This window comes from Octodon degus, unplaced genomic scaffold (assembly GCF_000260255.1).
Source record: "Octodon degus isolate 3935 unplaced genomic scaffold, OctDeg1.0 scaffold00050, whole genome shotgun sequence".
NCBI classification, from domain to species: domain Eukaryota; kingdom Metazoa; phylum Chordata; class Mammalia; order Rodentia; family Octodontidae; genus Octodon; species Octodon degus.
Window position 1 is genome coordinate 9,626,070 of NW_004524626.1, and position 26,753 is coordinate 9,652,822.

At 50.3% G+C, this 26,753-nt stretch overlaps 2 protein-coding genes across 10 annotated transcripts in view; both read right to left on the minus strand.

The window, feature by feature from the left end:
- Positions 1-13,621, minus strand: part of Ranbp3 (RAN binding protein 3) — a 54,798-nt gene extending 41,177 nt beyond the window's left edge. For 2 of the 5 annotated variants that reach the window (XM_023716962.1, XM_023716959.1), the window contains exon 1: positions 13,521-13,621. In XM_023716962.1, coding sequence (XP_023572730.1) covers positions 13,521-13,542 — 22 coding nt within the window. In that variant the 5' untranslated portion in view covers positions 13,543-13,621. Of the gene's footprint in view, positions 1-13,412; positions 13,468-13,520 lie in introns of those variants that run through there. The other 3 variants (XM_023716958.1, XM_023716960.1, XM_023716961.1) reach the window with 3 other exon arrangements.
- An 8,145-nt stretch (positions 13,622-21,766) lies between these two features.
- Positions 21,767-26,753, minus strand: part of Rfx2 (regulatory factor X2) — a 75,870-nt gene continuing 70,883 nt past the window's right edge. For all 5 annotated transcript variants that reach the window (XM_023717082.1, XM_023717081.1, XM_023717079.1 and 2 more), the window contains 5 exons: positions 25,725-25,874; positions 24,634-24,842; positions 23,954-24,107; positions 23,169-23,211; positions 21,767-22,793 (listed from right to left, as the gene is read on the minus strand). In XM_023717082.1, coding sequence (XP_023572850.1) covers positions 22,687-22,793; positions 23,169-23,211; positions 23,954-24,107; positions 24,634-24,842; positions 25,725-25,874 — 663 coding nt within the window. In that variant the 3' untranslated portion in view covers positions 21,767-22,686. The remainder of the gene's footprint in view (positions 22,794-23,168; positions 23,212-23,953; positions 24,108-24,633; positions 24,843-25,724; positions 25,875-26,753) is intronic.

Below are 26,753 nucleotides of genomic sequence, written 5' to 3' on the forward strand. Positions count from 1 at the left end.
AGAGAGAGAGAGAGAGAGAGAGAGAGAGAGAGAGAAGCAGCTGTCTGTTAAGATTCTAGGTAAGCACCTGGGGAAGAGCAAGCTAAACCAGCAGATGATGAGTTCCGGGGTTGGATCAAGTGTGGTTTTCTTACCACATGCTTGCCCACCCCCAAGAACACAGTGTACAATTATGCCAATGGCAGATTCGTGGAGGCTGAAAATCTTTTCAGACTGCCGAGAAGAGAATCAGATACAATGCATGGTGCACAGTCTACGGAATGCTTTGCATGGAATGTCAGAATCTACACTGACATATACTCTGCTCCACCGCCCTCTGCACAAACTTTCTTCACTGCTTGGGAGGGAGTAATGTGAGCGGGTGGTACCCAAGCTTGTAGCTCCACAATGGGCTTGGTACCTCCTACCCATGGCTACCTGCAGCCTCTGCCCTCCAGAGTTCCTGAGAAAATGACTCACACAATTCTCTGCAGAGCCAGAACACAAGCAGAAGAGAGCCTGAGATACCAGTACCTTTTCTGTCTCCTCCCCTCCTGACAACTCCTACACTTACTGGGAAATGGCCCCTGGGTAAAAGTCACTAGAATTCTGGACCAAATTGTCAGCAAGGTAATTATGTAAAACAAGCTTTAATCCAGGCTGATGTGTTTTAATCTTATCTGTGAAAAAAAATAATGGAAAGGATCTTGTCAACACAAACAATAGTCTCAATATGTAGCAATTGTTTTAATGTGCAACACCTATACCCTATACTCCCCCATTTTCTCAGGAATTATTTATTGTAAACAATTCTGTGCTGGGCTGGTGAGATGGCTCAGTGGTCTAAAGCACCTACTTAGAACAAGCTTAGCAAAGCGCAGGGACCACAGTTCAATCCCCCAGCACCACATGCCAGCCAGCCCCACGCCCTGGTGGGCTGAGCTGCCACCCCCCCCCACGAATAAATAAAATTAAAAAAAAAAAAAAACACAATTCTGTGCTGTTACACAAGGTAAACCTGTCACCCATGTAGCATTCTTGGGTGAAGGCTAGAAGTGACCTCAAACACGCTGTTGCTAGGCGACACCTCACTGAGTCTTGGGCATTTGATATACTCAGTGCTCACTGGCCCAGTTGAGGGTGGGGCCCTAGGAAAACTTAATTCTCTTTATGCATCACCTCCAAAAGCTATTGGTGCCTTAAAGACACAGGGGATACAGTTTTTGGTAACATCTATGTCGCATAACTCTTTCTGAAAGGTTCTTCATTCTGCCACTGCCTTCATCCACTGAAATCCAAGCTGAACTCCAAAGCCAGAGCCCCTGACTTCTAATCACCACAGCAACAATGAGCTGTTCATGCCTGTCCACTTTATCAGGTATGTACGTGATAGGTGTTTTACATAGCTAATCTCACTTAATGTCACCACACTGCCAGGACAAAGATGACTCATTACCTCACTCCTGAAACAAGCCTGGGAAACCTTGGAAAGACGGGAAGCAGGGAGCCTGACCTGCCTGACTTACAGGCTGGATGCCTCACATCCCATGAGATATCAAATGGCCAACAACATCCTGCCTTCTTTATTTCTATCCTTACTGGACCACAGCTAACTTCCTACCACCTCCATCTCATTGACAGCAGAATTTGTGCTCTGGGCACCTTTGAGCCTTGAGTCCAATTGAAACCCCATGAATTAACCAGATAAATCACACAACTACAACATCAGTATTTTGTGTAAACGGGAAGGGAGAAACTTAATGATGTAGCTCCTTTCTGACACTAGGTGGCACAATATGGTGAGGCTGAGGTAAAGGGAAAGTGGCAGGTTTGGGGAAAGTTCCTGTAGAGAGCAGAAATACCTCGCCGAACTGGCTTGGAAGACATCCAGACATTACAGAGCTTGTGTTGAGGCAGGTGACCCACAAGGACATCCAAAGTGTGGGCGCTGGCCTTTGTGTGAATTCAACTATCTCCACACGTGTGGGGCCTGGGCAAGTCAATTGCCCTTTCTGGGCCATGTCCTCATCTGAACACAAGGAGGAGACCCACCCAGGGAGAGTAAGTGAAAAGATGTATTTATAGTGTTAGGAACAGCAGCTGACACAGTGCGACCACTTTGTTATTAGTATCATCGTTATAATCACACTCAGAAGATCACAAAGTAAACACACTAAAGACCATCTTAGAAGACGGGTCTTGGACTCTAGGACAATTGCCAGCTCTCCAGTTCCCAAGAGTGATAACTGTCTCAGTTTGGTCCTTTCCAAGGGACAGAACAGTGGGGTCCAGGAGCCACTTGGACACTCTAGACACCTGACACAAACGCACAGCTGCTCAGAATCTCTGAGCCAAGCATGGGGTGAGGACCGAGGGAGGTTTCTGTCAGCACCAGCCCTGGGCTAGACCCAGAGTTCAGTGTTGGGAACAGAGAGGAAAAAGCAAGATAGCTGGATAGTCCTAGAGACAGGTATCTAGGGAAACGCAAGGTTTTGTTTGAGTATCAGAAATAAAGATTGGAGGGACAGCCAGGTGAAGGCAGAACCTTCTGGATAAGCCAGGAGTGGTGCACACCTGTGATCCTAGTACTGAGGAGGATCATCATGAGTTCCAGACCAGCCCAGGCTACAAAGGGAGCTCAAGACCAACCTGAGCTGCATAGTGAGACCCTGTCTCACAAAAGGGGGCAGGGGGAGGAAAAAAAGGAGGAGTGGTGGGGGGAGAAGAGGAAGGAAGCAGCAGCAGTAGTGGCAGTGGCCGCAGCAGCAACTTTCAGGCATAGAGTATCAAGCACAAGGATCCTTAGGACAGAATGAGGCATGTGGAGGCCACAGGGGAAAAGGGAGTTGGACAAAGTTAGGTGGGCCAGGAGAGGTCAGGACAGTAGAGGAGTCAAGCACAGGAGTAATATAATCAGGTCTATAAACTTAAAAGGTTCCCCTGGCAGAGGTTCTTAATTATGTCTGCTCATTTTTATGTTAGAATATTTTCATAAAGCGAATTACACACCCCTTTTCCAAAGTGATTGGGACCAGAAGTGTTTTGGATTCCAGTTCTTTGGGATTCTGGAATGTTTGCAAATACATAATGAGATTTGGGAATGGGACCCAAATTTAAACATGAAATTCATTTATGCCCCATAGACACCTTAGAACACACAGCAAGAGGCAATTTTACACATTATTTTAAAATCATTTTCAGCATGAAACAAAGTTTTTATGACGAGAACATGTGATGAACCACTTATGGTGTCATGCTGGTGCTCAGTAAGCTCTGGGTTTAGACATTCTCCATTTGGACTTCTCAAGTTAGGGCTGCTAACCTGAAGTTAGCCTGCACAATCCCTCCTCTCACTGAGAGCAGTGAGACCAGAACTCAGGGACACAGAAACAGATGTGAAGGAACCAGCAAGAGCCTTCAGGAGTCACTGAGGTGAGGAGTGGAGGTGAAAAGGTAGCCTTGGAGATGGAGAGTCCTGTAGACAGACAGACCCCGTGGGTGCCTTGCCCCAGTGGTCCAAGTGATGCCATAGCTAGGGTGTAAGGATATCCCACTTCTTCAGTGACACATGCCACCTGTTGAAACAACTGCTGCCTCAACAAAGACGCTACAGGCAGGGCTCAACCTGAACAATGACTTGATCCCAGGCCCTGCCTGGACTATGAGGTCCTGGGCAATCACCACCATTATTCCTTGGACTCCTAGTGATCCTCCTGTTTTCAACCTCCCAAGCTCTGGGATTATAGGCATGTGCCACCATACCCAGTCTCAGTCACGATCTCAGTGCACCCTGAGGGTGCACGCCGGGAATTGAACCCCCAGCCCCTGTGTCTGCCTAAGCAGGTGCTTTAGTCCGCTGAGCTATCTGGCCGGCTCACCACCATTATTGCTACAGAACATCCTTCCTGCTCTATTTGAAATGTAGTATTTTCCCAGTCTCGTCAATGGAGACAGTCAAACTGTCAAGAACCGCTCCCCCTGCTCACACTCACCACATACAGATGTCACTTAGGAATGAATTCTGGGTGAACAGGTCCCCAAGATGCTGGGTGGAAGACTCTGGACAGCTGAAATCTGCAAGGGTGTTGTTTTACACAAGGGCCTGCCTTCTGAAGATGTGCAGGAAGTGACCAACATTGTATCTAAGGCTTCCTGCTTGTCTTGGCGCACCATACACAGCAGTAGCAAATGCTGGGCCCCATAGCAACAGCTTTTAGGAGAACAACTGTTTACATGATATGACTGATCCACTGAAAGGACAAGTGTGGGACCTGGACTCAGGGGCTGGAGATGGGTGTGCTCATCCTGCAGCCGCCCCTGCTCACGTGGTCCTGGCTTCAGCCCCCATGAACTCAGAGAATCTCTGACATTCAGTAGGCCCTACCTTACACCTGATTGCAAGTCAAGGAAAGAACTGTTCCTCCTTAAGGGGGATAGGCAGCCTACACATTACTTAGCTGCCAAAGGGCCATTACAGAAAAGCAGCTTGGGAAGACAGAAGAGAAAGGAGGGAGAAGTGAAAAGATCAAGATATAGTTTATGTGTATGTACCAATACCCCGCAACAAATATATTTACTATGTGTTACAAACACACACTGTATTATTATTTTTTTTAAAAAAAAGAGAAAACACACACATAACTGGGAAGGTGAGCTTTACATTCTAGTTTGCTAGTAATGTATTCCTGGATAGTTTTATTTAATCCTGTAACCTAGGTAGTCCTGATGATGGCATCTAATAGATGGAATAGACAGAGAGGGGGATAATGATCAACCCTGTGATGCACAGAATAGTCTGCTACCACAAAGAGTGATTCCACCCTAACTGTGCTGAGGTTTAGAAACCTCTCAATTTTTTTTTTTTTTTTTTTTTTTGAAAAAACTGACATCTCTGCTTACACCAGACATGAAAATAACCTCCTGATTGGGCAGATGGTAATACAAAACAGGGGGCCTTAGTTTCTGAGACTGACCTTTCTGCCTTCCCACTCAATGTATGGCATTAAATGTGTGCAACACCCTAGGAACTCAGTAGAGTAGATATTTATGGAATACAAAGTCTCTTGGGTATTAATGTTCTCCCCTAATCCAAGGTTCTCAGTTGGGATGACTGTTTTCCTAAGGGGACACCTAGGAATGTCTGGAGACATTATTCCTTGTCTGGAGGTGGGGATGGGTAGTGGTGGCATCAAGTACATAAAAGCCATACATGACACAAACCATCCCACAATGCACAGCCCCACCCTGTTAGCCCTAGTATCCATACTGCTGAGCTGTAGAAACCCCATGTAACTTATGCCACTGGATAGTACACTAAGAACTCTAAGCAGTGAACCAACAGAAATCTCTCCTTTAATTTGTAGGTTTGGATATTCTGTCCTAGTGACAAAGAAACAACTTGGATTTTTTTTTTTTTTTTTTTTTTTCAGGACCGGGGATTGAACTCAGGACCCTGTGCTTGTTAGGCAAGCACTTATTCTACTGTGCTATCTCCCCAGCCCCCCAAGACAGATTTGGTACCAGAGAAGTGGAGTTGTTGCTGTGACACTATCTGATCATGTGACACAAAGTCCTTTGCAATAAGTTTGTGAGGGGTTGTTTGGAAAGGTTTGGAGGTAGACTGGAGGAGTGGCCCTGAAATCCTGTTAAGTTGAGCGTGAATAGAGATTCTGGTTGGTATCCAGATCAGAATACTGACAGAAGTGCAGGTGGTAAAGACCAGGCTCAAGAGGTTTCAGTTGGGAACAAGGACTTCATTGGCAATTGGACTCCAGACCATGTGTGGTATGCTTAGGCCAAAACTTTGTCTGCACTGTGCTCATGTCCTGACACTCTATGAATGGACTAATCAATCTGACAGAGGAAGCTTCAAGGTAGTCTACTGCTGAAGCTGTAGCATGGCTACTATTTTTTTGCCAGCTCTGCACTGAGGATCAGGAGCAAATGACACAGCTTAATGATCGAAAGAATTTTGAGTTTTGCCAGAAATGAAGCTCTGATAAAGTTGGAGCAGAGCACAGCCTGGTTGCTAAAAAGATTAATATTAAAGGAAGCCAAGTATTTTGATCAGGACACTAGGATAAATGCCCTGAGGGCATGTGAGAAACCAGGGAATCCCTAACATTTGCAACCTCCAAATGGTAAAAGCAACTTTGAGAAGAAAGCCACAGGGCACTGTGCTCAAGAACTGCTGCGTGAGCAATTTGTGGTCCAGGACAGTACTCAGTCATCCAGGCACCCAGAGGCTTCTGCAGCCATGATGTAAAAGGGCCTGGCTCCTGCTCAAGCTGGTGGCAGACACTGGCATCATCCACACGGTGCTACTTTAATGAGCATGCAGAATACAACAGTACAAGGTCATGGAGGCTTCCATTCAGGTTTAGAAGAAAGCCTAGAGGTAGACCAAAGAGAACTCTACAGGGCAGTGCATGAAGATGTGAGAGTAAAGCTCAAGATTCAGTAGAGACCCAAGAAAGTTGGAGAAACCAAGAATGTAGAACATCTGAAGAAAGCCACAGGAGTGAGCAAAGCAAGCAAAGAAGTGAAGCCATGAAGGATACAACTGGCAGTGAGGGGCAGGGCCACACAAGTCATTTGGAGTTCCTATCTTTGCCTTGGTTGTTGGACACAGAGACATACAATTTAATATTTGCTCTGCTGGCTTTCAGTCTTGCTTTGGTCCTATTTCTTTCTAGCTCTCTATTTCTTTAGGAATGGGAAAGTTCACCCTGTGTCACTGTATGTTAGTAGTATTTGACTTCTTTTTGATACTTATAAAGGACTCAAATTAAGTTTGCCTTAAATCTCATTTTTTCAGCAATGCTGAAACTGGCAGAACTTTGGCAACTCTTACAGACGGGAACTAAATGCATTCAGTATAAAATGATACACATGAGTCTTAAAACAACAACATAGATGAGTCTTATGGGGGCCAGAGCAGAATGTTATGGTTTATATTTAGATGTCCCCCAACAGTCTCATCCACTCATAGGTGGGACTTTTAAAATAACTGGATTACTGAATTTTTTAGCTGACTTGTTATTGGGAGGTAGGGCCTGGCCAAAAGAAGTAGGTGTCTAAGCTGTGGCCTGGAAGGAGAACCCTTTAGAACTTTGTAGAATACAAAAGGCCCATGGCAGCATGTATGGCACAGGCTTGCCACCACTGGTTTATCCCCTCCTCAGCTCCTCCCTTTGCTTTCTGTTTCCTGTCTGCCATGCCATGAAGAACTCTCCTCTTCTATATCCCTGTGCCTTGCTGTCCTGCCTTGGAGCCAGCTGACTGACTATGGACTAAAACATTAGCCAAAATAAGCCTCTCCTTAAGTTGTGAATGTCAGGCATTTTGTCCCAGCAACAGGAAGCATGACACCAAAATTATAGCTAGTAGTAACTGACATGTATTCTGACAAGCCAGTAAGTCAGTTACCTATACTCTCTCATAACCATCCTTCAACTAGCTTATAGTCATTTCCATTTCACCGATGTAGGATCTAAGGCCAAACAACTTGCCCAAGATCCTGAGCTAAGCAGTGAGGCAAGACACACACCAAAAATGGCAATCTGGGGGCTTGTGACTATGCCACAAGTTGTCACTCTGAGACTACAGTGGCCAGCCCTGGTTTAAATTTCCCCAAGGCTAAAGACAGGGCAGGGCCTGAGTTCAATCCCCAATTCCTCAAAAAAATAAAAAAATTTAGACAGGACAGAGTCCATGCTAATGTTATTACAGGTCTTATGCAGCTCCCCTACTCTGAGGTTCCACTATCACAGGCCAGAGGTTTTCAACTTTTTTAGTCTCAAGACCCCTTTCTATGCATATAAATGATGAGAGTTTCCAAGTGTTTCTGTAAACATGGACTATATTACTATGATACCCTACTAAGAAATAAGGCTAAAAATTTCAAAACATTAAGTTCATACACCTAAATAAAAAAAATTATGAAAAACTATTAAAAAAAACCCAAAAGTATTATATTACATCTTGACAAATCTCTTCTAATATGTGGGTTAACAGAAGACAGCTGAATTCTCATTTGCTTGTCTTATATGCGCTGCTATATTGCACATTATACAGGCTCTGGAAGAAACACCACAGACCACCATGTGGAAATGAGAGAAAGCAAATATGGGGTTAGGGATGCAGCTCAGTGATGAGTGCTTGTCTGAGCATCTACAAGGCCCACAGCTCTTTCCCCAGCAGCAACAACAACCTTGAACTTGTAGCCCTCTGAGATGTGGGGGACTCCCAGGGGTCCCTGGACTGCCTTTTAAAATAGCTCTTATATTCCCCGAGAACCAGGATTTCTTTTTTTTTTTTTTTTTTTTTTTTTTTTTTTTATTTATTTTTATTTATTACATTTATTTATTGTGTGTGTGTGTGGCCAGCTCAGTCCACCAGGGGGCGGGGCTGGCTGGCATGTGGTGCTGGAGGATTGAACTGCGGTCCCTGTGCTTTGCCAAGCTTGTTTCAAGTAGGTGCTTTAGACCACTGAGCCATCTCTCCAGCCCCAACCAGGATTTCATAGACACCAAATGTTCAATTTATCATAGACCAGTCATGGTAAACCTTTTTTTTTTTTTGGCGGAACTGGGGATTGAACTTAGGCCCTTGCTCTTACCATGGAAGCACTTATTCTACTGAACCATCTCCCCAGCCCCAACGGTAACCTTTTAGAGCTTTCAGTAACACAACATCTCCATGTGGCACCCAAACCATAGGTTTGCCACCACTGTTATAGACCATTAGGGGTTTTACACTGAAGTTCCCTGCTACAACATTCTCAGTGTAGGGAATGCTAAGTCTGAAAGGCTAGTTGGTAGCATTCAAGCCCAAATGTCAACCAAGGTTGATGGGTACCAGAAAGGGTGGAAGAGGGCCAGGTCTTGAACATGGTGGAGAGTCTATCTTGGCCCCAACAAATCATCATTGCACAAGGAGCTGGCCAAGGGAGAGGGGTCCTGGTTCTCAAAAACCAGAAATCTGGATATTTTAAAATTTCAAATTTTAAAGCATTGGCTCTTAATTAAAGACATCTAAATGGGTCAAATTAAACATATTGACCTGCCACTCAGGTTTGTGATTTCTGTCTGTGGTTTTCATTTTGACTTCACATTATAAAATATCTGTGGAGCTTTTAAAACTATAGATTCCCTAGACCTTGGCGACCATTTCAGATGGGGAGGCCCGGGCAGTAGCTCTTATTTTCCTTAACTAAGGGCACACTGTGTAGTCATGGCTGCAGTGAGGACTATGCAGTAGCACGGAGTGCCACGACCACTGCAGAAAAAGCCAACCAGGGAGCTACAGAAACTGGAGGGGCGTCTTTATATTGACAACCTCTACTATTTAGTTCTTCAGTGCTGAGTCACACAAGGGCCACAGGAAGACCACTGTACAGAGCTGGCCAAAACAGATTTCTTTAAAACAGAACAAAGAGAGCTTGCCTAGTGAGTGCAAGGGCCTGAGTTCAATCCCCAGTTCCACCAAAAAAATAAATAAACAAATAAAATAAAACAGAACAAAGAAGTTCCACAGCTACCCGCCACTCAAAGTAGACAAGGATGCAAACCTACGGTCCAACGACTTCAAAAGTACCATGGAGAGCCACTAAGGTGCTGCCAAGTCAGTAACACAGTACCAGCCACCTCCGCCTGAAGTGTTTTTGTGTTCTCTTTTCAGATCCCCAAATGCACCCCATTTCAGCTCCCCCTAATTCCCAGTTAGCACATGAGGGTAACAGGGTTGCTGGGCTAATTCCAGTTTCCTGTGAGGCCAGCTGGAGACCTGGTTGAAAGTTTTGCAAAACTATAATAACCTTTTCTGTCTGTACACGTGAACCTGGGCAAAAACTGAAATTTTATCCCACGCATGTCATAGTTTTGCAGCCTGAGCTGTCAGGACACTCCTTAGCTTCTACTCGCCACTCCACTGCAGACACAACCACAAAGCAGCATCAACTTCTGCCCCAAACTCATGAAAAATGTCAAACACTCATTTTTCATTTTAAGGTGGGAAAGGGGGTGGTGAGAAGTGAACTGATTTCCAAGTATGTGAGTTCCAGTTCATAAAAACTGTTACATTCTTTCCTTTAAATCAACAGGACAGGTACAAACTGAAAATCTCTACACTTACACTTGGTCAGGCTAGATCAATGTTCTCAATTTGGGGCAATTTTGCTCCCCATTGAACCATGAGTGCTGACTGCAGGCATCTCTGTGGTCCTCCTGGGGGCGAGAAAGGCGCCATCAGTCTCTTGTGGGTAAAGCTTGGGATGCGGAGCCAGAGCCCGCTCTGTGCATAGGGCATCCCCACCACCATGGATACGCACCCAGAAGCCAAGCGATCACCAAGAAAGGTGGACAAGGCTTGAGAGAACTCACACCCATGGGCTCCTCGGGGCCATGTCTGAGAAGGGGGCAGACCCACGCCACTACTGACACTCCTTGCCCTGTCTCTGCTGAAAATGGAAGCTAATCGTATTTGAAAGAGTCTGTTGTCTTACACAGCTTCCATAAACCCCAGTATAGATGCTCAGGGTTGAGACTGGTGCCCACAGCTAGCATGAGGCAGGTACTGTGCTTGTCATCTCCATTCTACTGGAGGAATCTGAGGCCTCCGTCACTCACAGTACACAGCAGAGTTACAGCACAAACCCAGTTCTCCAAGGCACAGAACTTGTGTCCAGCACATTATACCCGAGTTGCACCTGGGGGTGAATCTGCACCTGCTTCTTCCACGCCCTAACAGGTGGTTCATATGCAACCAGATCTGGCTGTCAAAATTCCTCAGGGCAGGCGAGGCATGTGTGTTACTGGCACCTAGTGACTAGGTGTGGGGATGCCACTATGCTGCTAAATATACTATAGTGCATAACATAGCTCAAAAGGTCAGTGGTGCCCAAGAACCCAGTTTATCCTGTTTCCTGGGCTTCCCTTATGTGTGCCCACAGCCTGCAAAGACTTTATATTATCTCTTAATATTGAACTTCACAATGCAAGATTCCTGATAGTTCAAATGCACTCGGCTAACTCTTCTCCCTCTCTTTTTACATTTACCACAAACAATACTCTGCCTTCAAATCTGATTCAGGTTATAGTGCAGAGTATCTCCAGAGACAGGATAGTTCCTGAGTTTGGGACGTATCCAGAAAAAAATGCTATGCAGAGGAGAACATCCCTGAACTCAGTTGCAACACACACACACCCCTAGGAGAAACATTCCAACTGGACTCTAAAAGTCACAGACTACAGGATTGTTTCAAGAAAGCTACACAAGCTACTGTCCTCACCCAGGAGGCAATCATCATGGCAACAAGGGCCAAGAAGATGCAGTACTGAGTAACTTAGATGCTTGGACATAGCACAGCACATCTTACCTGTACTACTCAAGCCAATGCTTTTCAACCCTGGGTACGTATCTGAGACTTGGACTGAACACTTGTGGAGTTAAGAGAACTCCCTGGGTGCTTCTGGGACCTATCAGTGATTCAGGCAGATCTGGACAGATCAACATCCCTGATCTTATGGAGCTTATACCCTGGCAGAGAGGCAGTCTTAACAACCCACATCTAATATGCTGAGTGGTGACAGGGGCTGTGGGATAAAAGCACAGTAAAGGCAAACAGGAAATGTGATGGCCAGAGAAATCTTCAATAATAAAAGTCATATATAAGTAAAAGCATGAAGGTGAAAGAACCAGCCACGAGGTCAAATGTTTCTAGCTGAGGAACCAGCAGAGAGGAAGAGAGACTAAACAGGGGGTATACAGCCCATATCAGGCTAAGAAAGCCTCGCTGATACAGCAGACTCCAGGAGAGAAGAGCAGGGAGGCATCAGGGGCTATTGTAGCTTCCAGGTTTGGGGGTCAGACGGGTGGCAGTGTAGGGAAGGAAACCCCGAGTGAGAAGGCAGTGGTGCTGATAAGAGGTCACACTCTGGACATATGTCTAACGTACAACCCACTACTTGCTGTGATGTATGAAAGGAATCTGAGGTGATTTCAAGGTTTTGGGCGTGAGCAATTCAAAGAATGGACTCGCCATTTGCTGCAGTGGGCGAACAACTGGGGGACAGAAGGGACTGCTCTCTGGGACCCAGCAATACATGTGCCTAATGTTCTCAAGTGGGAACATCAAATATGACACTGGATGCATGGCTCTGGAGTTCAGAAGCTACTTGGGTTCAAGATGTAAATACATATCATATAGATTCTCATTTACCTTGTCCCTCTGTCCCCACCCTCCACAAGCTTCTTTACCTTATAAAAGAGATGGCCAACCGCTTTGATTTATATCCCTGCTCCAACCTGGCTATGTGACTTGTCCCAGATAAGCTAATTGCTCCAAGTCAGTTTTCTCGCCAAGAGGACAGGAGTGAAGGGACCTACCTCATAGAGCTTTTGTGAGGAGTATTATGGGAAGAAACCGTAAGTCCAGATTTAAGGAGGGGGATATTGTTCTTTTGTTTGGATCATGAATCTCACTATCTATTCCAGGCTAATCTTGAACTCACTATATAGACCAAGCTGGCCTCAAACTCACCGTGATACTCTGCCTCTAGTGCTGCTGGGATTACACCCCTTACATCCTGCTCTGACCAGCGCTTAGCAACACCCCAGAGCTCTCCAAGGCCCCACACTTCCTTGAAGCATTCATGGGTCAGGTGCTACTTAGAATTGTACAGAAACCTTCCCAAAGCAGGGAGCACTGCTGGGGAGAACCAGGGTGGGACAGGTAGGCAGACTGCCTGCAGCTGTGCACCCAGAAAAGGAGACAGCTAAAAATAGGGCTTCGGAAGTCACCCAGCTACAGCTAGAACGGCAGCCATCAGTGTGTCCCCTGGGGGATTTGTAAGTGGCACCTTGTCACAAACGCTCAGGTGGGATGTTAGCAGGGGAACCTCGTGGTCTCTCGCGAAATGCAGGCAATAATGGAGATGGGGGAGCATGCAAGAAGTGGCCAAGGCTGTCCGCAGTTTGACCCTGCGGCCAGGCCTGAAGGAGGGGACCTGAGTGGGTGCTGGCGGGAACGGGATGCCAAGCTCAGGCGGGTGGGGTGAGCGCGGCTCGGCTTCCCCAGTGCTCAGAGTGGGAGGCCACACGCGCGGGAAGAAAGGGCCGGCGGAAGACGAGAGGAACGGGAAGCTGGGCCAGGGAAGGGCGCGGGAGGGGACAGAGTGAGCCGCTCTCGGCCCGACCAGGCCCCAAGGTCTATTTACATCTGAGGCCAAGGCGCCTCCCGCCCCCTTTTGCCCGGGTCAGGGCCTGCGAGGCGGAAGAGCTTCGTAACCGCGGCCGGGGCGTCCTCCGAGCTCCCCTGGCCCGCAGGTGGCAAAGGCTGGTGCTGCCGCGGGTGATGGGCTAGGCCGACGAGTCTGGCCTGAGGGGGCGCAATGGGGGGCGCCTGCAGGCCGCGCTGGGCCGTTAGGACGCACCGGACGGGACTCCTACACTCCCGGGGCTCATCTCTTGGGCCTCTGGTCTCTAGGCTTCCCGCTGCCCATCCCCAGCCGTCAGCTGTCCCCCGACGGCGCCTCCCCTACCTTCGTTCGCCAGGTCCGCCATTTTACTTCCTTAAGCCCTCCCACAAGGCCCCGCGCCGGCCCGGGCTTGCTTGCGCTCTGCCAGGACGCTTGCGCGTGCGCATTAAAAGAGCCGAGGCTGTGCGAAGTGGGCAGTTTGCGCCTGCGTACTGAGCCGCGCGCCGAACCTAAATCCAGCTCGCGCTCCGAGCACGCGCCTGCGCACTAACTGTCCCCGCCTCCTTTTCCCGCCTACGGAGAGGGCGTGACCAGGAAAGTGTGCTTGTGTGAGTGCGCGGGGGAGACGGTGCGCGTAGCTGGCAACGCGGTCTAGATAGATGTTTTGTGTGACTCGATGCCCTTTATTTTCCTGTTTTCTGGGGGGGTTCCCCGAAATGGGACCGTGAGCAGTCCGAAGCGCGGGCGCCTTCCTTCAGGTAAATCCCCTTGTGCGCGGCCTTTCCACATGTGCAGAGGAGGGGCGGGTAGCGCCGGGTCCCAGTTTAAAAGTCTTAAACGCGTTCCCGATGTCTCGCTGGACGGTGGCAGGAGGGCTCAGGGTGCTGGGAGAGAAGCAGGGATCTGCGATCTGTAAAATGGGACCATCAACCTCTTAAGCCTGCTCCAGCCTCTCCATCTGTAAAGTAGCTCCAGGTACCAGAAGGTCTGGTTCCTTCTTTTTGGACCTGAAGTTGGCACTTTGTTAAGATTGCAAATTACTGGAGCTGGGGAGATAGCTCAGAGGCTTTAAGCGCCTGCAGGGCAAGCTCAAAGTCCTGAGTTGGATCCCTGGCAGGGGGAAGAAAAAAAAGATTACACATTATTAGATTTTCTGGGGAAGAGCTAGGACTCCAACCTGGAGCTTCATGAATGCTAGGCAGGCACCCTGCCCAGAGCTACATCCCCAACTCTGCCTGCACAATAGGACCTGCAGCCTCACAAGTGGAGACTATGGGAGACCTGCGGTTTCTTTTGACTCACCTGCTGCCCAACTCCCAAAGAATCCTGCAGGGTGGACCTCGTCCCCAAAACAGCCCCGCGCCCCCTGTTCTCAGCGCCCTGGATGTCACCTGTCACTCCGGGCCAGACTGTCCTTGTGTCTCTGGAAGACTGGGCAGCCTCTCTGCCCTCCCTGCTTTCATTCTCACGAAACTTTAGGCTCTGCTCCACATAGCAGCAGGCTGAGGAAGCTTTTAGAAGTATAAACTAAAAGTATAGTATTGACGCTAAAGGTGCATCTCCTCTCAGGGCTTCAAAGTATGGCTGAATGTTACACCTCTCATTCAAGCCCATAAAGCCCCACATTTGGCCACCATCTCCCACCTTGTTCCCTGTGTGCAGTTCTTTGCTCTCTGACCTCTGAGCACCAGGGCATTCCAGCCTCAGAGTCTTTGCATATAGGTTGCCTTGGTTTGGGAATTGCTTTTCTTCCATTATTGGGAGTGGGGATGGAACCTAGGGCCTCCACATCTAGCCAAGTGCTGTGCCACTGAACTGTACTTTTGAGATAGAGTCTTGCTATGTAGCCCAGGCTGGCCTTGAGCTCATGGCAATCCTCCTGCCTTGGCTGATGAAAAAAAAACGATTAAAAAAAAGTTATTATTCTTGTTCAGGAATGGGTAGATTTAATACCATTAACATTTTCCCAGCCAGTCAGATATGATAATGCACACCTGTAATCCCAGCACTTGGGAGGTTGAGGCAGGAGGATGCCAGGCGGAGACCAGCCTAGGCTACACAGTGAATTCAAGGCCAGCCTAGACTAGTAGTGAGACCCTATCTCAAAACAAAATGATTTTACATTACATAGATACTCAAAATAGAAAACCACTAAGCCTGAAGGAGATCATTGTAATAAATGCAAACACAAAACACCATTGCTAAACCCCAGGTAGCAGTGGATGGCATGCTCAGCCAAGCTGCCCGGCATGCAGCAAGATTAGCAAGCATTAGAGCGGCATTCAGGGCAGATTAACACCCCAAAAAACTTTCTCCTTGAGTGAGGAGAATTGAAATCAGGATGACTGGAACCCGTGTGATTTGTTGTCATTTGATGCCATGTCAGCATGCGGCCTAAAGTCATATCACACACCACCTCCAGCCCACGCTTGAGGAAACTCCCAGCAATTTGTCATCACTCACTAAATATAGTCTGTGGCTTTTCAAGGGACATGAGAGACATGCAGCCTGTCAGCTAACAAGCTGGCAAATTTTCCTTACCTCCCCTATCTAGCTCTCTGTGGTGACAGTGGTGATGGTTGGTAGCGCCTGCCCACAGGCCTGGCTGTCTTTGGCTGTGTCCTCACAGGTTAATTCACTCAACACTGATTTATTCACTCCAGAAAGCAGTGGTTGTTGTCTATTGGGCTGGTTGTAAAATGAGTCTCAAGTTCCTTGGCCTCGTTCCTATCAGGAACTGAGGTCTCTGTTTTCTTCTCTCTGGCGTGGGTGGTTTGTCACATCACACAGTGGAAATGTCGCTTTGGAATGTACCATGCTAGGTCATAGCAGGGACAGTGTGCAGCTCGGCCTGCTGAAACTTTCTTTTTCCAGTATGCAGGCTGAAACCCAGGGCCTGTGCACTGAGCTACATCTCTAGCCATTTCTTCATATGCTATTTTGAGACAGCTGGCCTAGGAGAGTTTTTAAGGCTCCTAGCCACCATGACAGGGACCCTGAAGCTGCCACATTGAGGAAGCCTAAACCTTGAGCAGCAAGTGCCCAGCTAACTTCGGCTGTTCCTGACACAGACACCATGGATTGCCTGAGAGCTGGGAGCCTAGAACGTGTTGCCTAACCCAGCCTTTCCTGTGTGTAAAGTGACACTTGGTTTTGGGGACTTCTGATGCAGCAGTGTGTACCCCCAGCCCTTGCTCCACACCAGGCAGTCTTCTACAGGTTAGGGCAGCAAGACCTACAGACTCTGCCTTGTAGCCTTGTAGCCTTATATCCTTCTTGGGAGAATGACAATGGACAAGCAGAATCATTGAAGAAGGGCAGCAAAAAAAGCAAAACAGTATGGCAGAGAGAGGAGACTTTAGATGGCTGGTCAGGAAGTCCCCTCTGCCATAGTGAAGGTAACATTTTAGTAGAAGGCCTGCAGGAGAAGCATTCTAGGTGGAGCAGCAAGTGAAAAGGTCCTGGGCAGGGCGAGCTGGCAGCACAGAGGTCAGGATGTGGATGGATTTGAAGGCCCTGGGTTTGCTCTCCAGTGCCATTAAGAAGAAAATTTTGTGGTGATGGATAGATTAGTGAGCTTGAGATAATATCACAGTGTATACGTGTGTCAAGAATGATAGGTTCTCGGCACACAGAGAAATAGGCAGAAGGAAAAGGAGAAAGGGGCTTTATATTCTTTGAGGAGATGGAGAGAATTTAGGGAAAATAAATTCTCTGGACTAGACTGAAAGTATGTCCTGGGCTGAGTTGGAGAAGGAGGGGAGAGGTGGTCCTTTGTTCTAAGGGCATCAGCCATATTAGATGACCACCATAATGACTAACAATTCATAGTAGGGCCAGAACCTATCAAAGACATCAAGTTGTACACCTGAAATGTATAAACTTCTGTCACTTATACCTTAAATCTGGGAATTCATTTTTTTGAAAATTTCAATAAAGCTAAATTTACAAATATTCAGTGTGCGACTGGTCTTGTAGAACTGCCAGCTGCTTTAGACCAAGGTTAGAGATGTATGCCTCACACCGAAAGCCCCAAACCCGGACGGGGCCATATGGTCCTGATGTTTTCTGCGCAAAGGAGAAGGTGTGGTCCACAGGACTCACCCACCTCACTTTATTAATGGAGTCTTTGCGTGGACAGATACCTTGTAGCTAGCCCTCTGCCCTCATGGTGGGCCCTCAGTTGGTGACTAATCGCCCAGAATCCTCAGCTTCTGTTTTAGAGCCTGGTCAGAAGAAATTCCGGAGGGAGAGGAAGGAAGACGCCTAGTACCTGGCTGGCTGCTGTGGCCTGGAGGTCATGGGATGTTATGGTTGGTGTCTAGGTGTCCCCCACTAAAGTCTCTTGCAGTCATGGGACAGGCTTCTGCAGGTAGTGAATAATTCATGATCGAAAGCTGGGACTGCGGGTGCCTGCTACAATGTAGTAGTTGATACATTGTGTCAACTTGGCTGGAAGACCACGTGGGTTGGGGGCCCCCAGGGCAGGGAAGTCCCCCCCCTGCCCTGGAGTGTGATTGGTTCCACCCTAGATTGCACTGGGCCGCCCCAGAGTGACTCAGCACGCCGGTGAGACCATATAAAGAGGCTGAGGAAGGGGTCTACATTTCACTTCGTCTTTGCATTGGGCTTGGACTTCATTGCAGCGCACACTCTTTGGCCTCTGGCCTGGATCCTTCGCAGACCCGTTGGCTGACTTGCACGGAGCACTGCAGTGAGCTTATGCAGATGGCCTGTTGTAAGCCAACCTTGTAATTCCTTATGCATTGTACATATTGTGTTAATATCTGTTTCTTATATCGGTTCCTCTAAGTCAAACCCTGGCTAATATATATGCCTACCCTGCGGCAGATAGCCTGATGCAGTGTAAGGAAGGAGAGGGGCTTGCCCAGTGCTGCTGTTCCCCCCTTTGCTTTTTGCTGTTTTGCATCATCAGGCTCTGCTGCCCTCTGCGCTGTGCCACTCTGCGTTGGAGCCAGGCGAGTGTGGACTGAAAACTTCCGCAAACTGGGAGCCAAATAAACCTTTCTTTCTCCTGTAATTTTGGGTGTCCAGTGTTTTGTCCCAGCAATGAGAGGAAAGTAACAGATGTGGGAGAAGAACCCTTTATAGAGGAGACTGAGGCAGGACAAATGCAAGTTGGAGTCTAGCCAGGGCAATTTAGTGTCTTGAGATCTCAATAAACAAAATTTAAAAGGTCTGCAGGGTTAGTTCTGTGTTAAGGTCCTAGGTTCAGCCCTAGGACAGGGCCAGAAAAAAAGCCCCAGAAAGATACCTTGCTTTTCCTTCTACCACATAAAGACAATGAGGAGGAGCTGTCTTGGAAGTGAAAAAGGGGGTCCCTGGAGTCAGGCATGGTGGTGTGCCTCAGTGGTCCCAGTTATTTGGGAGGCTGGGGCCATCCTAGACAACGTAGACCTTACCTCAAAACAAAAGTAATGCAAACAGTTCCATGAGTTTGTTTGGTGTACACTCATAATTTCAGGCTACCCCTTTGTGGTAGGGATTACACAGACATGAGGTGCGGCCTTTCTGGGGCCACCCTAGCTGGGGTCAAGGGTCAGCCTCGATCACGGGGTTAAATAGGTGACTCGTCCACTTGGCAGTAGTGAGCTGCCTGGTGGGGAAGTGCTGAGTGTGTAGACAGGGCTACTTGCGGGGTAAGGAAGAGCCTAGCTGTTCTCTGTAGTGCTTTCCCCATAGAAACGAAGCAAACCAATTCTTATCCCCGAGGAAAGCAGCAGTTGTGTCACAGAGCGGCCACTGGGGGGCGGCAAAGACAGGATGAATCCACCCCTCCCCCACACACACTACCCACCCTCCCACCCAGGACGCATTTCCCGCTTTAGAATTTTTTTATTTTTATTTTTATTTTTATTTTTTTTGCGGACTGGGGATTGAACTCAGGCCCTTGCACTTGCCAGGCAAGCGCTTATTCTACTGAGCCATCTCCCCGGCCACCCCTCCCTCTTTAGATTTAACAGAGCTCAGAGGCTTTGCCCCGACCCTTCAGGAGGCAGTGGGGGGCGGGGCAGTAACAGCTGCCTGCTACTCTGAGCAGGACAGTCCCCACCAAATCTATTGGCCACCAGCTGCCAGGCACACGCCGCCTCTGGATGACATGGCCAGTCCCCGTACCCCTCTGGTTCTAGCCAGGTTTTTTTTTTTTTTTTGGTGCCAGGTATTGAACTTGGGACCTTGCGCTTGTCAGGCAGCCAAGGTGTGGTGACGTGAGATCCTCTAGCCAAGGCATGGTGACGTGAGAGCCAAGGTGGGAGGATCTCACGTTTGAGCCAGGCCTGGGCAACTTAGCAACTTACTGAGACCCTGACTCAAATTCTAGTAAGAAGGGGTGGGGATGGAGCTTAGTGTAGCTGGGTTCTATCCCAGGTACTTGTTAAAAAAAGTCTTCAGCTTGTGCTTGGGGATTAGGAGACAGCATGTGACAGGACAGCAGGGCAGAGCACTTACGGGGACACCCCTCTCCCCAAATTTGGTTGACTTATCCAGCAAATATTTGTAACGCAGGTGAACCTCTGTGTCCAGCCACTGGTGTGAGATGTCACTTGGGCTGCAGACACTGTGTTCATCTTCATTGGCCACATAGGACCCTGGGCCATGCCTAGGGACATTGGTGGCCATCATGATAGGGGATGCTGTCAACATGGAGCAGGTGGAGACCAGGAACCCTGCTTAGCACCCTGCAGTGCCCGGGATGCTCCCCCCCCATGCCTGGCCCCAGTGTCCCTGGTGTGCAGGGGAGAAAGCTATTTGGTTTCCATGGATACCCAGAGTTCTCGCAAGGAGCACTGGGTCATCTTTTGTCCCAATGGGGAACTGGCAGCAGTGACTTTTTCAAGGACAGCTGGGATCGGAGCTCACCCAGAGCTCTTGATGGAACCAAGGGCCATGATGGCCATGCAGGACCCTGACAGCCTGTGGACTGCTGGAGGCCCTGGCGCTTCCCTGACTTGGGGAGGAACCCAGAGCAGACGGGGCCTCAGGCTGGTGGCACCCATGGGTTCCCATCTGTCCCCCAGTGCCCAGCAAGAGTTGGCACAGAGTTGCGCTGCAGTGCGGTCCTGGGATCCCTTCAGGACTGGCCACACAATTTGGAGGCCTGTGGTGTAAACTCAAGTTTTATTCAAAAATTGAGACCTTCAAGATGAGCCCAGCCTGCATAACTTAGCAAGACCCTGGCTTGAAATGGAAAATCAGAAGGGCGGAGGATACAGCCAGATGAGAAGGCCCCAGGTTCCATCCCTAGTGCTGCAAGACAGCAGAGAACAAATCTAAACTAAATAAATCTAAACTAAGATCCTAGAGAATTTCAAGAGAATTTTTCCATGCAAAATACACATGGAGTCTGGAGACCCCAGGGAACCGAGGGCCATTTTAGTATCACCCACAAACTCTGGGACCCTGGGCCAGCCCAAGGCTGGTGTCAGGGAGTGCAGGCCACTGAGCTGGCATCCAAGTGGCGGCTTTGTCCAGGGCCTTCCAGGCTGTGGCCTCTTTCTGTCCCCAGGAGTGCCCCGCTCAACCAAGCGGGCCCTGCAGATAGAACACCATGGACATACTTGGGCTGATCCTTGAAGGACCCCCCGGATCCCCTGTGTAAGCCTAAGAACCACCCGGCCTCAGCAGGGGCTCTCACATCTAGTTATCCCACCATTCCTGGGCAGTCAGCACTGCCTCCTGGCCCAGTGTGGCTCCCCTGCCTCCCAGGCCCCTAGTTAAGGAAGCTCAGTTGGAGCCATCGGAAGGCCCAAGCTCAGAGGCTCATTCCCAGCTGTTTGGGTGCTGGCGGCGTGCTCTTATTCCCACAGCAGGACATGGTTGTACCCTTGGGGGCATTGTGTGTGGGCTGGACCTGGAGTGTGAACAAAGACCACCAAAATGGGCATATTCCACAAGCTTGTTGTTACAAGAAACAAGAATGGAGCTGGGAGGCTGAGGCAGGAGGATCACAAGTTTGACTACAGCCTGGCAACCTTAGTAACTTATCAAGAAACCATCTTAAAAAAAAAAAAAATGGTGTTGGGCACTCAGGAGGCTGAGGCAGGAGAATCATTTTGAGTTTGAGGCCAGCCTGGACTACAAAATGTGACCCTGTCTCAACAACTAGAGAGGGAGAGAGAGAGGAAGGTAGGAAAGGAGGGAGGGAGGGAGGAAGAGAGAAAGGGCGGTGGACCTGGGAGCACACGGTGCTTCTGTCATGCGGCAGAGCACATGGTGGCATGGTGGAAATGCGGTCTGCATCGGCTCTGCACATGGGCAGACGCCCATAGCAGCGCATCGCTGTGAACATGAATGTGCCCCAGGAGAGGAGGCGACCCCCACTCCACACCAGGAATCCACTCACAACCCTGTGCTTGCCAAGCAGGCACTGTGCTGCTGAGCTAAATCCTCAGCCATCCGAACAACATTCCTCCTGCTTGAGTCCACCTAAGTCTTCAACAGAAGACCAGACCAACACGGATGACCACGGGCCTGGTGTCCTCGGCATGGGCGCACCTTTCCCCCCACACCACAGGGACTGACGGTAGCGCCCGCTGTGCAAGGAGAACAAAACATTGGAGACCGAGTGTGTGAGATACACATTCATATAGAACCTTCTAAGAACACGTAGAGCACAAAACTATTGGCATAAACATTTTCCAGTGAGAGGATGCATGGCACCTCCCTAGACAGCACTTTCTGTGTGGTCTCTGCGCAGGGTTCAGGGACAAAGCCCTGACAGTCTTGAGTTCAGGGCTGTGCCAGTCCTTGGGTGCCATCTGTCCCCAGAGTTTCCACTTTGAAGGAGCTACTTGGAAGACTCCAGGAGGGGACACAGAACACAGAGGAGTGGCTCCCACAGCCTGGCTGGATGCTGTGACCCTGGGTGCTTTCTATTTCAGATCAAACTTTCTGTTGTGAGTTTTTAAGGACACGAGCAGACCCATTTCTATGGCTTGTTCTTTCTCAGGCTGTGGCTCTGTCGTTTGGAGATGGTGCTGCATAGGGCAGGATGCCTGGGACCATCTGGCCACCAAAGGCCACAAGGCACACACTGGGATAGGGTCCTCCTGCCCAGAAGCACTGGGGACTCTGTTCCCAAGGGCACCTGGGGGGCTGGGGCTCTGTGCCCCCTACTAGTGCCGAACCAGGCGGGGATAGGCTGTTGCTTGTCATCGTGGTGAAAACTACTAGAGAAGCTGCAGTCCATGGTGGGGACCGGCTCTCCACACAGCCCCTCCAGCTCTGATGGGGACATGGTGTGAAGCTCACACTGCGGCAGGGGGCATCCCTGGAACTGGGGGCAGGGGCTTCACCACAACTTTGGCAGCGTCAAGAACTGTTTTTCTCCCATCAGTCCTGAGTGCGCCACCCCAGGGCCCAAGTCAGAGTAAACATCAAGTTGTCTGAGAGGCACAAGTGTGGTGGGGCCTGGAAGTCCAGGTTCCCAGGATGACTGGGTGATATCTTCTGGGACCTGGAGTCTGGAAGGCGCCCAGGGCTGGTGCTAGATGCCACCATGCAGGTGGTGGCCTGAGTCACTGCGCTCACGTTTCACCAGGGGCTCCCCCAGGCTGTGGGAGTTCTCAGCGCTCTGCTCATTGCCAGTGTCATCTGTGTAGGGAGAGGGCAGAGGAAAGCCTGATCAGACAGGTGCCGTGGCACTGGGGACATGTGGCCCCCGTGAAACCTGCCCCACTACCCACAGCGCCCTACACTGGGCATCGCCAAGGGCAACTTTGGGACTGTGACTGCCTGGATCAGTAGTGGGTGGCCTGTGTCACATTCCCAGGATGAGCTGGCCTCTGGGGTCCCTGGGACACAGAGGTGGTTGCAGGAGGACTCAGGTCTCTGTCAGTCGTTACAGGGACCTGGCTACTTCCCAGCCACCACCTGCTGTTTGCACAGTGGCTCTCCTGGGTCCCCATCTCACCCAGAGGCTGCCCTAATTCCACCTGCGTTGGTGACCTGGGGCCAAGAGGTACACACCTTTGTCAAGGAGCGTCAGCGACAGGGAGGTGAGGTCACTGAACTGCAAAAGAAATCCAGAGTCAGGGCCCATGAGGGGTGAGAGCAAGTCTATAGGCCTGGGAGGCACAGCTCAGTGACAGCCAAAACCCACTTCTGGTTCTCTCTGGGCTTAGCTTCTGCCAGGGCAAGTGGTGCTGGCCTCCCTGGCACCCGGGAGCTCCTGCAGATGTCCTGACTGCTCAGCCACTGGGGCCTGGGTGGGAAACACGCTGGGCTTCCAGCTGGTGGCCTGAGGACCATTGGGCCGGGTGGCTGCAGTCTGGGACCCAGGACCCAAACATCCTCCCCAGGCTTCCCACAGGTGTGGGTTGGTCACTGGCATCAGGATGTGGACCTCTGTGTACGGAGAACCAGAGGCAGAGGCACATGCCTGGGATCCCAACCTTCTGGGACCCTGAGGCAAGTTCCAGCCTAAGCTGAGCAACTTAATGAGACAGCAAGGTCCACGACATGCTGGGACATCACTCAGGAAAGGAGTGAGGCTGTGACACCCCCCAGTGTGGCCGGACCTTGAGAACACCGTGCTGGCTGAGAGACCCCAGACACAGCACACACAGCATGGACCCCACGGACAGGAAACGCCCAGGCCAGGTGATTCCAGAGACAGGAAGTGGCCCTGTAGGTGTAGGGCTGGCAGGGCAGATGTGAAGTGACTTCCCATAGGGTGGGGCCTCTTCTTGAGGGTCAGAATGTTTCAGTACTGGTTGGCGATAGACAGGACACCTGCGGATGGGCAGCCTCACCTCCCCCATGACAGCAATGGGCGTCTCCCCAGTGGCCTCGGCCACACGGTGCTCCACCAGGTAGAACATGTACTCGTCATAGAGCAGGCGGATGAGGTGGAAGGAGCCGAAGCTGGCGGCACTGCGCAGGGTCAGGTCTCGGATCACCATGGAGCTGGGATAAGTGACAGAGAGGGATGCTCAGGCTAGATCACGGGCCTCGGCCTGGCTGTGGGACCTCGGCTTGAGACTCCAGAAGCCAGAGCAGCCTTAGACCCACAGCCTTCTGGGAACTCTGCCAGCAGGAGGCCCCCCAAGGGTGTGACACAGATGGGACAGGAGGGGCAGGGCAGAGGAAGGTGATTTGGAGAGGTCTGGGGCAGGGTGGGTCTAATGTTGGCCTGGGGAAAAGATGTTCCCGGCAGCGGAAGAACCAGGGAGGAGTATGAGAAGGAACTGGGAATCCAGTAGAGGGCTCAGCAAAGATCTTGGTCTTCGTGGTGCTGGGGATGGAACCCACAGCCTGGGCATGCTAGGCAAGTGCCCCCCAATGAGCCACCCTGCAGTGGGGCCGGCTGGTTTTGATGAGAGCCAGGTGAGGAATATTCCAGGCCTTCAGGACACTGGTCACATTTCTGTTAGTAGCTGGGGGGCTGAGAGGAGGGGGCCTTGGTGACCCACTGTGGCCCAGGTGGGCTCACCTGTAGAACGACCACTTGAGCAGGAACTGTCGCGCAGCCTTGGGGAAGCTGGGGCTGCCCGCGTGCTGCTTGAGCACTTGGCTGACCACACCATCCAGCCAGCGAGCCCACTGCTCCAGCGAGCTCTGCTGCTGCAGGGTCACCTTGAAGTCCTGCTCCAGCCGCTGTACCACACTCTCTTCGCACTGGCACACCCACGAGGCCTGCTCCTGCGGGGGAGGCAGGGCAGTGCTGACGGTGGCTGGGGTTGCACGCCAGTTTTTTAAAAAATGGCTTTTGGTTCTGGGGATGGATCCCAGGGCCACATGCATGCTGGACAAGTACCCACCACTGAGTAGCATCCGAGCTCTTTTTATTTTGAACGGGATCTCAGTAAGTTGGTAGGTTGGCTTTGAACCATTGATTCTCCTGCCTCAGCCTCATAAGCAGCTGGATTACAGGTGTGCATGGGGTGGCGCCCAGGGCCCCACACATGCTAAGAACACACTGCAGCACCGAGCCACTTCTCCCCTAGCCTAAGCTCCGCTGACCTCTGCTGCTGACAACTGTAAGCTGAGCACATGGCATAGCCCCAGAGAGAGCCTGACCTGCTTCTGGGGATGCACAGGAGTCCTTTCTGGGTCAAAGCTTGTGCTGCATCACTACTGTTTTGTTTAAAAGTGGTCTCTCTTCTCCCTGTATATGTATATTCATTTTATTATCACTTTGGCATGCTGAAGACAGCAAGGCCTTGCACATGCTAGCCAAGTGCTCACTACGCAGCTACACTTCCAAGCCTTTTTATTTTATTTGGAAACAGGCTATCACTAAGTCACTAAATTGCCCAGGGCCTGCTCAAACTTTCAATCGTCCTGCTGCAGCCTCCCAGAGAGCCGGGATAACAGGCATGCAATGATGTGCTCAGCTTCTGTTCATTTCCTAAATGGCTGGGCTCGGAGGCATATGAGGTCAGCCTTGGAGCTTGTGACCCGGCCAATGCCACAGATATGCTGCTGAAATCCAGGAAGCTGAGCTCCAGGCACCAAAGGGTCCTGAGCTCTGCTGCGGCTTCGGGCAGGCGGGAAGCTGCATGCTGGCACAGGTGGAGTCACCTGCACGTTAGCAAAGTCCACGCGGTTGAGGTCGCTGAGCATCTGGCTGATCTGGGAGGCATTCTGCAGCACAGCGCGAGCAGCCTGCGCCAGGTGGTTGAGAGAAGTGTAGCGCCGCAGGGTCTGAGCGAAGGCGCTGACCACGCCCACCTGCCACAGAAGGGGCGTGGTCAGCCCAGCTGGGGCTGATGGAGAACACGTCCCCCTCCCCAGTAATGGTGTGACAAGGAACAGCCCCCCCCAATGGTCTGCGGTGACCACAGCTGGAACACAGCAGGCCTGCTGGCGCCTCCTGTGGCACCCAGAGTCCCAACGAGGTAGTCTCATCCCACCTCCACAGGCTGTGTACTGCTGGCCCACGCTTGGGGCGTGTCTTGGGAGTCTGAATTTGCCACGCCAGCCTAGGTGACTCTTGCACACAAGCCCCAGGTGTGCCTGATGGAGCGGACGCTTCGGCCTGGCCCTTGACATCATCAACAGTTTTTTGGTGCAGTGCTAAGGGTGGAACCCAAGGGGCCAGGGAGATGGCTCAGTAGAATAAGTGCTTCCCTGGCAAGCGCAAGGGCCTGAGTTCAATCCCCAGTCCCACAAAAACAAAAACAAACAAACAAAAAAAAACACACAAGGGTGGAACCCAAGCCCCCAAATGCTGAGCAAGTCCTCACTACTGAGATGCAGCCCAGGCTTTTTTCATTTTTATTTTGAGATAGCCTTGCTTAGTTGCCCAAATCAAGACCTTCCTGCCTCAGCCTGGAAGCTAGGGTAGCTAGAATTGCAGGTGTTCACCATAGTGCCCAGTCATCCAAAAGCCACTTAAGATTCATCAGAAAGAATGCCAGGGACTTGTTTTCACAGCAGGCCGACTCTCTACATTTTAAACTGTGATTTGTGGCTGAGGGCAAGGAGACTAAGTGGCCCTCCGGAGATGGCCACGGAAACATCTGTCCCAAATTGGCCCCAGTAGATGATATGTGGTGACACCTGCCATTCCCCTGCTGCCAGCTGTCACTCTTGTGACACGAGGGCACT